Raw genomic sequence first — 16569 nt, forward strand, 5'->3', positions numbered from 1 at the left:
AATCTGGAAGCCCCCCTTTAACAATGTGAATGAGTATGGGTACATACCCCTACCTATTCACCAAAAAACTGCAAAAAAAAAAAAAAAAAAACAATTCCTTTATTAAAAAAAAAAAATGTCCCCCCAATGTAGATCCATCGTCAATTACATTGCTGCCACCACCGCCGGACCCAAAAAAGAAAAAAAAAATGCTCTGCTGTCAACTAAGGCAAACCGCCAAATGCCTGGATTGACGCTTGACAGTTTTTATATAGGTAAGTGTGGGGCCACCTGGTGACGTCCTTGTGACAATACCGTGCCAGCATGTGCCGGTCGGGGAAATCACAAGGGTGGGTGCCACCAAGTGATGTGGCTCCGCCCCTTACCTATTTAAGAACTGTCAGATGGTGGAGCAAGTAGTAGGCAGGCAGACCCCTGCAACCACAGCCCCTTGTCCCCAAAGCACCCCCCCTGTAGAGGGCGGGGGACCCCCACATCGTTTTTTTTTTTCACTTTAATATTGCCGGCAATGTTTTTTTTTAATTTAGCTGTCAGTGCATTACAGGGTGTTCGGCTGGGTGAACACCCACCAAACGCCCTACAAATTTAGGTGTTCACCAAACGGGTGAACAGGCGATGTCCGGCCTGAACTTTTTCTCAACTCTATGTCGGACAAAATCAGTTAACCACTTGTCATTATACTGAGGCAGGTCGGCACGATCCCAAGAACCGTCGTAGCTGTACATTGGTCCCTTTAAGTGGGATAGCAGGCACTGCGGGGTTGCTGATGCGTGTGACCGGCAGTCTCGATGACCGCCGGCCAGGATGACCGCCAGCCACGAGAGCCAGAACAGGGACATGTGTGTAAACACACAAATCCCTGTTCTGTGAGGAGAGGACAGACAGATCGTAAGTTCCTACTAGCTAGGAACAACGATCTGTCATTTCCTCCCATTACTCCCATCCCCCTACAGTTAAAACACACACTAGTGAACATAGTTAAAGCCTTGATCGCTCTCTAGTCTTAACCCCTTCCCTGCCAGTGACATTTACACAGTAATCAGTGCATTTTTATAGCACCGATCGCTGTATAATTGTCAATGGTCCCAAAAATGTGTCAAAAGTGTCCGATCTGTCCGCCATAATGTCGCAGTCGATAAAAATCGCAGATCGCTGTCATTACTAGTAAAAGAAAAAATAATAATAAAAATGCCATAAATCCTTCCCCTATTTTGTAGACACTATAACTTTTGTGCAAACCAATCAATATACACTTATTGCGATTTTTATTACCAAAAATATGTAGAAGAATACATATCAGCCTAAACTGAGCAAAAAATTTGCTTTTTTTAAAAAAAAAATTGAGATATTTATTATAGCAAAAAGTACAAAATTATGGGGTTGATTTACTAAAGGCAAATCCACTTTGCACTACAAGTGCACTATAAGTACACTTGGAAATGCACTTGTAAGTGCAGTCGCTGTAGATCGCTGTAGATCTGAGGGGTAGCTCTGAAATGAGGTGAAGCTCTGCTGATTTTATCATCCAATCATGTGCAAGCTAAAATGCTGTTTTTTATTACCCTTGCATGTCCCCCTCGGATCTACAGCGACTTTACTTCCAAGTGCACTTTCAGTGCATTTTCAAGTGCACTTGCAGTTCACTTGTAGTGCAAAGTGGATTTGCCTTTAGTAAATAACTCCCATTGTGTTTTTTTTTTTTTTTCAAAATGTTCGGTCTTTGTTTATAACGCAAAAAGAAAGCTCTATTTGTGGGAAAAAAAAGGACGGCACTTTTGTTTGGGTACAACATCGCACTACCGCGCAATTGTCAGTTAAAGCGACGCAGTGCTATATCGCAAAAAATGGCCTGGTCATTGAGCAGCCAAATCTTCTGGGGCTGACGTGGTTAACGACAAAGTAATATAGTACAGAGAGTGACTTTATGACAGCATAAGATAGGTGCTGCAAGTAAGGAGAATTAGGGGTTCCCTTATTCTAAAATAAAATACCTGAATTAAGATGTTCAACCCAGGTCTCATTTCTTATTAGCCGTTTCTAAGCATAATTTGCTTTACTATAAATGCCAGAAATATATCTAATCTTTATAAAAAATGTATTTGTTTAGAAAATGCTTTTTAATATAATAGCGTCATTCATTGTTAGCTGTCATCTACTCAGTAAGGAGATGCAATAAAGGTAGTAGGCTTTTGTTCCTCTTATTCTATGTGACTTTTGAGATTAGGACTTGCAACAGTAATACACAAGAGTGGCAAAAGTGCTCTAAAAAACTGGATCAGAATCAGTAGCTACAGTATGTACATAGACAGCAACAGAAGTGGTATCAGTAGGAGGCTAGAAACAGCAATGTGAGGTTTATAAGTCCCAACAAGTGTAGGTCAGGACTCCTGAAAATCACTCAGTGTGGGTATTTTTCAGACAAGTATTTAAATACCCTATTAGCCAGAAATTTAGGTGTGTAATATATGGCCTCTAAGTTTGTAAAAATATGTTCAAGAGCTGTTAAAAACTGGTAAAATATGTTGCCAAGTGCAGGGCTGCACTTCTTTCATCCTCCACTGTCTACACCCACTAACTCATTCAGGAGATCGCCAATCACTTCAAAAATAAGATTGATACGATTTGTGAGGAGATCTCCGCTCCGCAGATACCGCCCCCACTTAAAGCGGAGTTCGACCCAAAAATGGAACTTCCGCTCTAAGTGAAGGTGACCCCCTGACATGCCATGTTTGGCATGTCATTTTTTTGGGGGGGAAGCAGGTACCCTCTTTTTAGAAGGATCCAGCTCCCATTTCCTCCCGGGGCACTGCGGCGCCAGAAGGAAGTTCACCTCTCCCCCTCCCTCTCGGCAATCATCTGGGACACGTCACAGGTCCCAGATCCCAGATGATTGCCCGGCCAGTCACAGTGCAGCTCGTGCATGCGCAGTGCGTGTCCGGCTGTGAAGCCACAGCCGGGCGCCCACGGGGACAATGCCGGCACCGCAGAGAGGAGGGGCAGAGGAGCGGGGCTTCATTCGCCCGCATCGCTGGACTGTGGGACAGGTGAGTGTCCGATTAATAAAAGTCAGCAGCTACACTTTTTGGAGCTGCTGACTTTTATATGGGTGGAACTCCACTTTAACACTCTACAGGTACAATCATTACTTCCCTCATTCAACCCTGCTACCATAGACAAGGTTTCTAATGCCCAAATAACCACCTGCCTCCTGGATCCTGTTCCTTTGTAAATGCTAGACCCTTCAGTCTGGAGTTTGTCCTCAACACTCCAGGGAAACTGCTCTCTTAAAACTCACAAACATACTACTAACAGCTAAAACCAATAGACACTATTCTGCACTCCTACTCCTGGAACTCTCTGCTGCTTTTGACATTTTAGACCACTCCCTCCTCCTTAGAAAACTCTACTCCTTTGGTCTTCATGACTCTTCGCTGGTTCTCATCCTACCTACCCCACCACACATTTAGTTTTACTTACAATTCTACTTCCTCTTCTCCTCTTACTATCCCCATTGGGGTCCCCCAAGGTTCTGTTCTGGAACCTCTCCTATTCTCGATCTACACTTCCTCCCTGGGCCTTTCTCATCCTCTGGAACTCCCTACCCCAATCTGTCTGACTATCTCCTACTCTGTCCACTTTTAGGCCATCCCTGAAAACCCTTCTCATTATAGAGCCCTACCCTGCCCCATCTAACAACTGTACTTTTATTTTCTCCATCAGCTCATCCCCCACAGTTATTACCTTTTGCATCTCTTGACCCTCCCACTCAGTAGGAATCAGAGAGCAGGGCCCTCTAATTCCTACTGTATTACATAGTAGGTAAGGTTGAAAAAAGACACAAGTCCATCATTCCAACCTATGTACATAGTAGGTTAATTGTATTGTAATTGTATTGTAATTGTACTGCCCTTATGCTGTAAAGCACTGCGTAAATTGTTATGCCGTGTACACACGAGCGGACTTTTCGACCGGACTGGTCCGACGGACTGAATCCAGTGGACAATCCGACCATGTGTGGGCTCCATCGGACCTGCAGCGGACTTTTTCGGTCGAAAATCTGACGGACTTTAGATTTGGAACATGTTTCAAATCTTTCCGATGGACTCGAGTCCGGTTGAAAAGTCCGCTTGTCGGTATGCTAGTCTGACGGACTAAAACCGACGCTAGGGCAGCTATTGGCTACTGGCTATCAACTTCCTTATTTTAGTCCGGTCGTACGTCATCACGTACGAATCCATCGGACTTTGGTGTGATCATGTGTAGGCAAGTCCGTTCATTCGAAAGTCCGTCGGAAGTCCGGCAAAAGTCAGTTGAAAGTCCGTCGGAAAGTCCTTAGAGGTATGTAAATCCTGTATAATAATAATAATAATACATAAGTGGACAAACAAATAACTAGCCACAGTCAGATGGAGTACCTTTGACCTTCTATTGTAACTTGTTGAAATTGCTACTCTCTCTAGGCTGTTTCACACCACTTGGGTGCATCTGAGTAAGCAGGTTTTTTGCATGTTCCTGCACATTTTTGGCATAATTTTAATGGGCTGATTTTTAAAATCAAACTGCATGTTTTTTGCGGTATTATGCATTTTGGTGCTAGTGTATGCACCTGCATTTGCTGAGCAGTACAGAAAATGTGAATTTCCCACATCAAAAGTGGTGCAAACCTACCCTCAAAGAGGAGCATTCATGGGCAGTCTTTGAATGGAAAGTCTTCTTAACCATTGAGCATTAACAAGCCTTTGCTTAACAATCAATCATATCATCTTTATTAGTCCCCATACTTAAATTATTGTACATAAAATCCACCATGGCACAGGGCCAACACACAGAAAAACTGGAGGGCTCATCAAGACCAGATATGTCAATTCTGCAAGGTTTTGTAACCTATCTGGTCACCGTTTTCCCCCAAAATGCTTCAACTAGAGTTGCTTATATTGGCCTCACTGACATGAAATCATCCCCCTGTGGGGGAAATGTCATCTCATGTTTCTGAATACCTCTAGTAAGTGTAAAAGGTACTGAACGTAGCTAATGCTATCTCAAAGTTGTTAAAGCATTATTATGTTTCAACTGTGTATAAGCCACATTGGTCCAAAGTGAATTATTAAAAAACATTTATGTAAGAAATTATTAAAATTGGGTTATGAAATGTATATAAGCATACATAATTTTGTTTTAATCCATGTATTACAGTTATTGAATGAATGTTTATCACAGGCTAAATAACTTTAACAACTAGCAATAGAATAAGACTGTATAAATGACAAGAGATTTTATATTCTGTATTTTCACCTATCACTTGTTTTGTACCTTACCACATATCACAAGCATTAACTTCCTTCTACTGTAGCTAACTGCCAATGGCTTGCCATTATGTGTTTAGGGAAAATTAGTGTTTCTCAAATATCTAGTCTCTGCGTACAAGACAGTGGTTAGATCCAAGATTATTTTTTACAACAGATAGTTTCTGAGCTGCAGTTTCAAGGCAAAGAGATATGGAATTTGAGAATGTATGTTAATATTTGAGTATTGGCAAAAAGACAAATTTAAGGTCAACCAAATGAGAAATTGCGTACACAGTGAAGATTAGTAACTCTTTTCTAATGTGTAATATATGTTACATTTTAGAATGTGTGCAGTCAGTGTCATGCTGGTGGTCCTGGTACTGGTTTTAAAGTTGAAAAAGGAGGAGGAGCCATTTCAGCACTTGACGGAATTAAGGTAAATATCTATATATATGATACATTAATTCCTGTTAGGTATGGATGCCTAGACTCATACTAGAGTCTGAAGTGCTGTAGAAACCGTGCCATTGCCTAGCCTCCTGACTTCTGTTTGGTCTACTACATTAGTGTCCACTATGAGCTCTCAGTCCCTTGCACCTCTCTCCTAAGCAATCAACAGATGATGAAAGTTCACAGTCTGTAAAAGGTGTGTAAACCATCTTGACATGTCTATCCTACTATGGGTTTATTTATATTTAAAGGGTAAGTCTACTTTTATGGGGAAAAAAAATAATAATATAGCATGTACAATTGTGATACAAGTCATGTTGTAATTGAATGTTATTAAAATTACTTTTCCTTTTAAATCTGCAACTCTGTAATTTTCTGTAAAATCCAATGCAATATTGCTACCTGCTAGTGTGATTGGCTCACTGATTTTTCTATAAGTCTGCAATAATAATTTCAGGCATCCCCTGCAACAAAAATGTAATTTTTGGTGAGATACTCCCAGTAGGAAATCACATCTAAATGGATGCAGACCCTGCAATTTTCCTTATTAGAGCTCCACAGGTGCAGCAGCTGATTGATAATTATGAAACCACTCCCATATAGATTAATTTTCCACATGGACACAAACATACAGTGATTTCTTCAGAATCACAAAAGGTAGGAATCTGCAACAAAGTTTGTTAAAATCCTTGCAATGTACATACAGTAGATAACCCAGAGGGGAATGTTACTCTTTAACCACTTCAGCTCCGAGAGGTTTACCCCCCTTCCTGACCAGACCTTTTTTACAATACGGCATTGTGTTTTGTGCATCCCAAACCCGGAAGTGTCAGATCACGTTCTAGGTACGTGATCTGGCACAGAGCGGCCACCCTGCCGGAGTATATGTGTGTGGGGTGATCTGCAAGTGGTTAAATAATTTGCCAAGAGTTTGTAAACAGCTGTAAGGTTAGGGTCCTAAACCTTCCCCAGTCTATCCATGATTTCAAAAATAAGGTTTTGACTGAAGCTAGCTTTTAGAAAAATTCTACAAAATGTGAGAATATTTTAGTACTTATCTCTAAGACTGGCCCGGATCTAACCTGTCTGGTGTGGGGGTGCAGTAAATAATGTCAGGGAGGCAGAAGATGGGAGCTCAACAGGGCAGTGTACATGGGGTCAACAGGGCAGAGGATAGGGTCAGCAATTTGTAGGGCAGTGTACAGATTTCATTAGTTTGTAGGACAGTGAACAGAGGTCTGCAAGGCAGTGTATAGGTGTTAGCAAGGCCTAGGACAGGGGTCACCAGAGCTGAGGACAGGGGTCAGCAAGGTGGGGTAAAGGTGTCAGCAGGGTGGAGAACGGGGTCGCTGCTGGCAGGGCAGGGGACAGGGTCCACTGCTGACAGGGCAGAAGACAGTAGTCATTGCTGGCAAGGCAAAGGGCAGGAGTCACTTATGGCAAGGCAGAGGACAGGGGTCGCTGTTGGTAAGGCAGAGCTCATTCTCTCATCCCTGAATTCCACACAGCCTGGGTACAGGCAGCAGACCTCCTCCTTCCTACACAACACATAGCTGAGATCAGATTCCATTAAACACAGCCACAATCTGCAGTGTGCAGCTGGCTACTACAGATGCACTGCCATTCCAACCAGGGAATTTCACAGGTCAGAATTGCAGTACAGCAGCCAGCTACACATTGAGCCGAATGTGGCTGTGGAATCTAACCTGAGTTATGTGCTGTGTGGGGAGGAGGAGCATTGCTGCCTTTACCCAGGCTGTGTGCCTTGTAGAGATGAGAGAAGGAGTTCAGTATAGTTGCTAACATTTTAAAAACATTGTACTTTAATTAGGGGGGGGTATTTATTTAAAATGGGTGTGGTTTTACAAGCGGAATGTCATTAAAGGGGTTGTTAAGGCAATACACACAAGCACTGCCAGCCCCACTGCTAGTAAAACCTGTAGTATATACTGCATGCCTTTTTGTAAAATTATTTTTCTAAATACCTTATTCCTTCTCCCCGATCAGCGGTCACATGACTGCCTGTCGCTCTCTCCCTCCACTGTATGTACTAAGGAGGAAGGGGCCGAGCTGGGCGGTCATGTGACCTCCCTCCCTAGTGTATACATCAGAGGAAGAGAGTGACGGCCAGTCATGTGGCCGCTGATGGGAGAGAAGGAATAAGTTATTTAGAAAAAGAATTTTACAAAAAAGCATGCAGAGTATATACTATATGTAATCCTAGCAGTGGGGCTGGCAGTGCTTGTGTGTGGTAATGTGTGCACTGCTCTGAGTGGTGCTACAAGAGGAGGGGAGGGGATGGCTCACACACAGACTAGCTGACAGGCAGGAAGGGAGGGGGGAGGAGACAGGGAAGAGCAGAGAACAGGGCTGCAGATGACGGAGGCACGTACTACAGAAGCAAATACTTTTGCGCACAGATGTGTAAGGTTCAAAAAGGACAGTGGATTTCGGCCTTGCTGCTCTTGGATAGCGCTTTCACCCCAAACAAATCTACAGACCTTGTTTTGCTATTCACCATGTCTGACTCTCTGTGATCACTGGGCAAACTGAACTAGGCAAATTCCTGCTCTCATACTGTTATTGTGTAGAATTGATGCCGTTTGGCATCCACAACACCCCCGCTGGCAGTGCTTCATCCATTTTGTTATATAGTAAAATTAAGACTACATATACTCTTACCTAATTCCCCTGACGAAGATGCTTGAACCAGAAATGCGTCGGGTACCAGGGATCACTATATACCGGAGAGTAACAACCTTTTTTGTCATATATACCATGTAACTTGTTTTTTGTTTTGTCTATGGTGTTTTTCATACTTGTACAATATTTCTCTATGTCTTTTTAATATCGGTCATTACATGATCGAATATTTTTTATGTACATTTAATAAATTATATTCTGTGATTACATGTGTGTTTGTTGCCTATAAAGTCCCAATGAAGGGGGATTCCTTTTTCTAGGTGTCTGCAGTATGGTTCAGTAGCCCGGCACAGTATTCGGGTGGAGGGGGTGGCAGTTGGTTTTGGGGGGGCACAGCCCACCCCAGCACCCCCCTAGATCTGACCACGATCCCAGTAAGCAATTAAGTCAAATAACCTTTTTCACACACAGAGACCATTTTTATAAGGTAGAAAATATACATAAATACAAATCACTCCAGCACTACCTCTTCCTCACACAGGTTCTGTCTTCAGGTCAGGACTCACACACAGATTTTCTTCAGACCTCAGTCTCAAGTCATTGCACAACCTTTCCACCCTGAGGCTGGGGTTCCCACCATCCTTGCAAAATATAAAGTACAAAGTGCTCCTCCTTGTTCAGTAAAATAAGACAATTTTTTACTAAGTAAAAAAATCCTACTTACAAAAAGCACAAGCATTTAAAGCAATACAACTCAACAGCTAATTTGTGTCCAAGTCCGGCACCCAGATACAGACCGCCAAGTAGAGATGCTCCTTACTCCCTCACTCCCACCAGAAACCCAGTGTATTTCAAATACTATTTAGTCCATCTTCATCGGGGATAGGAGCCCTATAACCACTCCAATATTTATCTACAAAAACCCCACAGAGAATGAAAAATGGCAGTGATAAAGAAATCCCCCTAGGGTGCATCCCTCCCCCTCCAAGCCCCTCCCAACCCCCCAACCTCAGTACCCACCCCACTCTCAGCTGCTAAACTTGTTTGAGAGCACTTTATTTACTGCACGCATTTGTATTATTTATTGAAAGCACTTTATTTTGATTGTATAATACTGTATATATTGCACTAGCGCTGTTTTTTTTCTACATGTACAGCACAAGATGGAGTCTGGTTGCTGTAGATATTACATTTCAGCACATTTTGCATTTTCAGTATATTTCATTTCTTTTGAAAAGGTTGGTTGTGTTTTACAGAAAAAGCATTTTCATATTTCATATTTTAAATGAATATATGATTTTTGTTGTTTTAAAATCATCTGGAAGTTTATGTCGTTTTTATTCATGAAGAACTGTTTTGAATGCAGTGAGTATATGGTTTACTGTAGGGATGGGGGTGCCTTCTTTCTGTTACAAGGCTGACAGAAGTAGTGAAAGCAGCTGGAGAGTGAGAGAGCCAGGAGGTTTTGTGGCCTGTGTTCTCTCTCCTCCTTCTGCTTATTGCCAGTGTAGTGCTCCTGTATTAACAAGCTGGCAGAGGTTTTCACAGGAATTCGGGAGTATTAGCATGAAGTAGGAAAGGGGAGAGAGAACACCACCCGCACCGATGAGTGCAGAAGCATCCAAGACAGAGCCACAAGTGGAGGAGAGAGCAAGCAGATGAGGAGAGAGCCGAGAGTGGAGGAGAGAGCTGGGAGGAGGCGAGGCTGTGCTCTCTCTCTCTCTCTCTCCCTCCAGCTCCCCCCTCCTGTTAGTTCAGTGCTCCTGTATTCTGTAAACACAAGATTCTTCTGTTATCCCAAACCCCCGGTTTACCTCCACCCCAGACTGGCAGCAGATATTGCAGGTGGGGGGCTGGTAAGCAAACTCTGAAATACCCTGATCTGTCAATGCAAATATATCCAGAAGCCAGAAGCACTGACCTCTGTTCTGCCGAGATTTGACATCAACCTCTGAGGGTACGAATGGCTCTAAATATCTACACCCATTGATTATATGTGAATGGTTTTGAAGGTAAACAAAGGCATTAATATGAATGTAGAAAGCTGGACAATGGTTACTGCAAAACCTTACTGACTGACAGATCAGGAACTGCACAGTGACTTTAAACAGTGAGTGACTGCTGGATGTAGGATCCCCTATATGGGGAAGGGAGGGTGCAGTTTGACATCTTTGCCCCAGGTGCTGGATTACCTTGTGCAGGCACTGGTAATGGTTTATATATATATATATATATATATATATATATATATATATATATATATATATATAATTTTGTAACTTACACGGTTGAAAATGGTAGCTGGTGTATAATTGGTTGCTCTGAACAATACCTTAATTTTACATGTTACATGTTTTGTAATGTAAAACCTGCAGGTATGGTTTATCCTGCTGTATAAAAATGAAATCGTTTTAGATAGCCTTTGACTTTTGTTGCAGTAGTTACTGATGCTATTGCTAAAGCAATCGGTAATTTATGTATTCTATTCTGATATAGCATTCAACTGACTCTTGTAACCCAATATCTGCTAGGGTGATCCTGGCCCAAGAGGTCCTCCTGGGATACCTGGCAAAGAAGGTCCTAAGGTAAGTGGAGAAAGTGAGTACTAACCAAAATAATCTCATTGGGTTTTTTTGTGTGGATATGGAGTTAAAACCATTTATTTCTATCAACACTATGAAACATATATTCTGGTGATCAGTATAGATGAAGTGATCAATTTCTCCAAAATAAACAGGATGTCAGACCCATGTAATGACACTGACAGCTGCTCAGCAGGAATACATTTATTTTGTATAGATAAAAGAAGAATGTTGTGATGAAAGTGAAGAACAGATTGCTAATCAACATGTCATGATGAAACCATACCTCATAGTATATTCAGTACAGCTAGGCGGTGAGCTAGAATGGGATTGCAGAGCACAGATTCATACTCCGATGACTGGACAATAATGAATCAGTGACGGCTTTATCAATCCTGATATCCTATTGCATGCGGAATTATGAATCTCTGCACTTACAGTCTCTAGATTTCACGTCTCTCTTTTTTTCGTGTAAATAAATATTCATGTATCTTGTTTTCTAACTGTTTTTCATTTGAAAACATTATCTTATTCAAAGGTATAGTCTTTTTCTGAAAATCCTCAGCTTTAGACTTATAGTTTGTTGTAGCAGAGCACAGAAAAAAATAAAGAAGGAAAAGAAGATCATTTTTACTCCAGAGGTTTTATGTGAATGAATAGTGTATGACAGATTCCTGGTAACTCTGCATGCTACTAAAAATGAATTGTACAGTTCATTTGAAGCAATGTAGTTAACAGAGCTTGAAATGAAATCCAGTGATTGCACTGTTGTTGGAATTTTGTTCTAGGGTATCAAAGGTGAACGTGGCTTCCCTGGCCTGTCAGGAGAGAAAGGTGACCAGGTACTGATGTTCTGTTCTTTCATCTGCATATTTGTCTTACAATGAAAGCCACAGTTTGCACTGTAAATGGGAACTAGTCTCATTGGGCTCAGTGGAGCAAGAAAGAAATAAAGTGAGCTGCACAAAACTGCTGTAGAGAATTTAATTACTTTTTCCAATCACAGGCTTTTATAGACTGAACAAAGTTCAAGTTGTGTATCTGTATGTTAAACTGTATTATATAATTGCAGATAAATTATAGTAAGTGTGTATGTATATTCTACTGCATGACTGTAAAACCACAAGCTGGGCATTATTTGTGTATGTACTGTATCTTTGTGGAGATTGTGGCATAAAATGTCCATTCTAAACTCTGTAAGCAAAAAAAAAAGAAGAGGCTTAAAACTGCAATCTTGAACTACTATGATTTAAGTTGTAGTAGTATTTCCAGATAGCGATTTTGTTTCTGTTTTTATTGTTGTTAAAAAGGTTGTTTACTTTGAACACTATCTTGGGTCTATAAGTCTCATTAGGTATTGTTTTTCAGTATGCAACTAGCTATAACCCATTAAAGTTACAATATGGGAAGTTTCATGTAGAATATATACAAATACCACTTGCAATATATGTGAAAGTTTCATAAATGTATTTGACTTGATGTAACTATATGGTATTGATCTGAGATAATCCTAAGATCCTGCAAACCCATAGATATGAAAATGTCATATCTATGGGTTACAGCAGGCACTCCCTCCCTAAACAGGCAATATGTGGCTGGATCTTTTCAGCTGATTTCTGTTTATTTAAGATGAAGTCTGTTTGGCTTCCTTCGAACGCATATTTTGAGGCAAACATCACCCCTCTGCTCTATATGACAAAAATCTTTTCAGTAATAATTATAAAATGAAAATAAAATAAATAATAATAGCCAGAAAGGAACGTAGATGGTAAAAATGATAATGTGTCTACTTACATTGATAACAAGTAGTGAAGAACCAAGCACACTTGTATTACTGGTTGGTGGAAAGAGGCACTCTTTATAGTGGCGGTCAATGAGCGATAGCATGCCTCCTAAATTGTTGGAAAGAGTGTGCTGTTACATTGAGGATTAGTGGGAAGAATGTGCCTACATTGATGGTCATTGGCAAGAATGGCATCCTTCACACTACCCACAAAGGAAAACAATCTGTTTTCTCGTGCAGGCATATGTAGGCTTCGGGGTGAGGGAGCACCTTACAACACAAGACTCTGTTTACTTTTTTTCCCTTAACTTTGATGAAATGTCGCAAAGCAACATTTATTCAATTTTTATGCACCACAGCTCAGCTGCAGTGCATAGAAACACAGACAAAAATCTGCTGTGTTGTACCAGACTACTGCCCAGCAATCTTCCACACCTGCTGCATGTGCTTTAAAAAGGGCACATAAAAACAAGTGTTTTTTTGGGTGCCCTTGCAGAGAAAATTGTTTTTTTTGGTACAAAAAAATGCCAGGCTCTGCACTAGGGTGAACAAGTTTAAAGACAGCTGAAAAGATAATCGGCACCAGCCAGTAATTAGGATGAGCCAATAGTTCGGTCCAAACCTAGGTCAGAACCTTTTGCCTGTTTGGCCCCCTGTTTGGCAGAAGTTGAGAATCATATATAGAAGTGGTATTTCTACCTTTTCTGTATATGACAGCTTTTCCCTGTTAATGGTCCCTAAGCAAGTAGCAGGTTTAGGTACCCATTGAATCCCTAGCAACTGACAAAATCGCTGGTAATCAAAAGGTGGGGATAGCAGTGACATCACTACCCAGATATGGTCACTAGCCAAATAATATGACAAATAATGTCAGGATCCACCCAGATGCCTAACCAGCAGCTGGCTCAGCCTCTAAATGTGCCACTGAGACCTTAAGCCAGCCGCTTCCACCTCCTCCCCAGCCTGGCACTCCGGTGAGCACTGGAGGGGCAGATCAGAGAGCCATGACTAATAGTCACCAATCTCTACTCAGAGAAGACCGAGAACTGAGTGTATCTGCAGTATCTGCAGTCATGTGATTGCTCAGTTCTCAACGATAAAGCTGGAGGAGGACAGCTGGAGGGGAGTATGTATGTTGCAGGGAGGTGAGTGTGTATGTTTATTTTTTTTTTTAAATCCCACATTTCTCCTTTAAGGATGTCACTCCTATTGCAGCATCTTCCCCTATATACCAAATAACAGCTCATAAAGCAGTACTGCCTGATGATTAATGATGGATTTACAAGAGACAATTTATGGGAATTTTCTTTTTTTTTTTTTTTTTTAATAAAGGACTTGTCAAATGTCTTTATCACTAGATTACATTCTTAATTACCCCTTACCTATTCATGTTGGGTGGGGGGGCAGTATCTGGTGGCTCCCTTATTTTTTAATGTGGTCTTTTATAGTTCATGAGTGGGGACTGAATGCTTATTTCCCTTCTCTCCTGATCACCCAGGCTGTATGCTTGGAGTAAAAGTCTGGTATGGATTTTTAGGTGCAATTTGTTTTTTTTTTTTTTGCTTTTTTGAGTGAAGATCACTCTGAAGGGTCTGGTATGGATTTCCTTATTTCCTTGGGATCTTTGTACTTTTTTTTGTTTGTTTTTTCAAGGGGGCTGATATACATTTTGAGGGGACTCTATGCAATTTTTTTCATTGTTGCTGTAGTTTGTGCTACAGCAAGAGTGTCATTTACAAAGAAAAAAAACAGCTGAAATTGCCAGCAAATCGTATTTCATTTCCGGCTTCTTTAAAAAAAGCACACAGACACCAAAGGTTCCCAAATATTTTGGAGGATCTTTGGAGGGGTCTGTGTGCCATTTCCTCAGCAATTTAAAACCCATTTTTTATGTAAATGTCAGAACTTAAAAAAAAAATCATTGCTTTCAGCCAAATGAAATTTAAAAAATGTATTGCACTGGTATAAATTCCCCAGGGCAGTGACCAATACCTTGCCCCATGCTACATTTTTCTAACAACCCTTTGCCTATTAGCCAAGTATTTTTAAAGATTCTGCTCCCATTGATTTAAATGGGATTTGGGTTCAGCGTCTGAATTTCTTTGACCAAATCTCGTTCACCAAATCCTGCTCAAACTGAACCAAAACAGTTTGGCTTATTACTAGTCATTACTGATCTGAAGTGAGAAGCTCTAGTTTTAAAACACTAGCTTAGAAATGCTTAATGGAACTGTGCAGGTACAATCAAGTCTGAGGTCAATCCTCCACTGCTACTGATTTTCCAGTTTTGTGTGTAATAACTCTGAATTTAATTTGATAAGATTGGAAAAAAAAAGATATTTTTTAACAAACATCAACAAAGTGTCATATCACCCTATGCGCTATGTAAATATTTGTAGTATTCAATTTTTTCGATATGGTTATCACTATTAAATTTAAAAGATGTATATGTACTTATCTAATTTTAGGGATTACCTGGTATTCCGGGAACACCTGGAATTGCTGGACCTCCTGGGACTCCTGTAAGTTTACTAAATATCATGCATAATAAAAATTGTAACATATAAAAATATACGCTCAACAGAACAAAAGTCATTCAGATGTTGACACAAATTTATTGCTAAAATGGTGAAACCTATTAGTCAAAATATCAGGAAGGGTTTGTGTCTAAAATGCATATACATTATGGGCACATCCCTTTATTTGAGCAAAATGGCCACTCAAGTCTAAATGATGGGACTTTAATTGTACCACATAGAAGAGAGGACCATATATAAATTAAAACAAATATTTATTACAAAAGTTAAAAATACAGTCCACGTATGAGTCATATACAGTAAATTTCCCATGTATCGTGATCATCAATTGGTATTTTTAGAAAAACCATAATTGATGAGAGTCTTATGCCCCGTACACACGGTCGGATTTTCTGATGGAAAATGTCTGATCGGAGCGTGTTGTCGGAAATTCCAACCGTGTGTGGTCTCCATCCGACATTTTCCATCGTATTTTCCGACACACAAAGTTAGAGAGCAGGAGATAAAATTTTCCGACAACAAAATCCGTTGTCGGAAATTCCGATCGTGTGTACACAAATCCGACGGACAAAGTGCCACGCATGCTCAGAATAAATAAAGAGATGAAAGCTATTGGCCACTGCCCCGTTTATAGTCCCGACGTACGTGTTTTACGTCACCGCGTTCAGAACGATCGGATTTTCCGACAACTTTAAGTGACCGTGTGTATGCAAGACAAGTTTGAGCCAACATCAGTCGGAAAAAATCCTAGGATTTTGTTGTCAGAATGTCCGAACAAAGTCCGACCGTGTGTACGCCCTATTAGACTGTAGTAATTTTCAGGTTTTGCATTGAAATATGTGTACCTAATGAACCACTGTGGGAGATAAATATTGTCTGCAAAAAAATCCAATATGTTAGCAGACTATAAAAAACACATTTTACAATGTATTAACAAACCATGTAATCATTTATCTTTAAAATATATACAAACAAACAAAAAAGAGCAACTGTCTATCATTAGAGAAAAATGTTGAAGAAAAAAAAACAAAGAGAAAAAATGTCATGTATAATAAAAATTATAACAGAATAAAATATATTCTCAACAGAATAAGAGTCATCCATATGTTTATACAAATTTATTGCTAGAATGATAAAACCTATTAGTTGTTAAACTCTTCTTACGTGGGCAAAAAACATGAAAGGAAAGGCAATTAATTGGCTGATTTGTTTAATAATAATCCTCCAGCTTTAATTTACATGTGTTGGGATTTGGTGACTTTCGTCACTTAATTGTGATTTCATTTGGC

The 16569-nt window shown here is 40.5% G+C and overlaps 1 protein-coding gene across 3 annotated transcripts in view; it reads left to right on the forward strand.

The window, feature by feature from the left end:
• The window catches only part of COL19A1 (collagen type XIX alpha 1 chain), a 1371841-nt gene that overhangs the window by 1009838 nt on the left and 345434 nt on the right, over nt 1–16569 (forward strand). For all 3 annotated transcript variants that reach the window (XM_073626739.1, XM_073626741.1, XM_073626740.1), the window contains exons 33-36: nt 5629–5721; nt 10910–10963; nt 11749–11802; nt 15212–15265. In XM_073626739.1, coding sequence (XP_073482840.1) covers nt 5629–5721; nt 10910–10963; nt 11749–11802; nt 15212–15265 — 255 coding nt within the window. The remainder of the gene's footprint in view (nt 1–5628; nt 5722–10909; nt 10964–11748; nt 11803–15211; nt 15266–16569) is intronic.

The sequence above is a fragment of the Aquarana catesbeiana genome, linkage group LG04 (assembly GCF_042186555.1).
Source record: "Aquarana catesbeiana isolate 2022-GZ linkage group LG04, ASM4218655v1, whole genome shotgun sequence".
In the NCBI taxonomy this organism is placed as follows: Eukaryota; Metazoa; Chordata; class Amphibia; order Anura; family Ranidae; genus Aquarana; species Aquarana catesbeiana.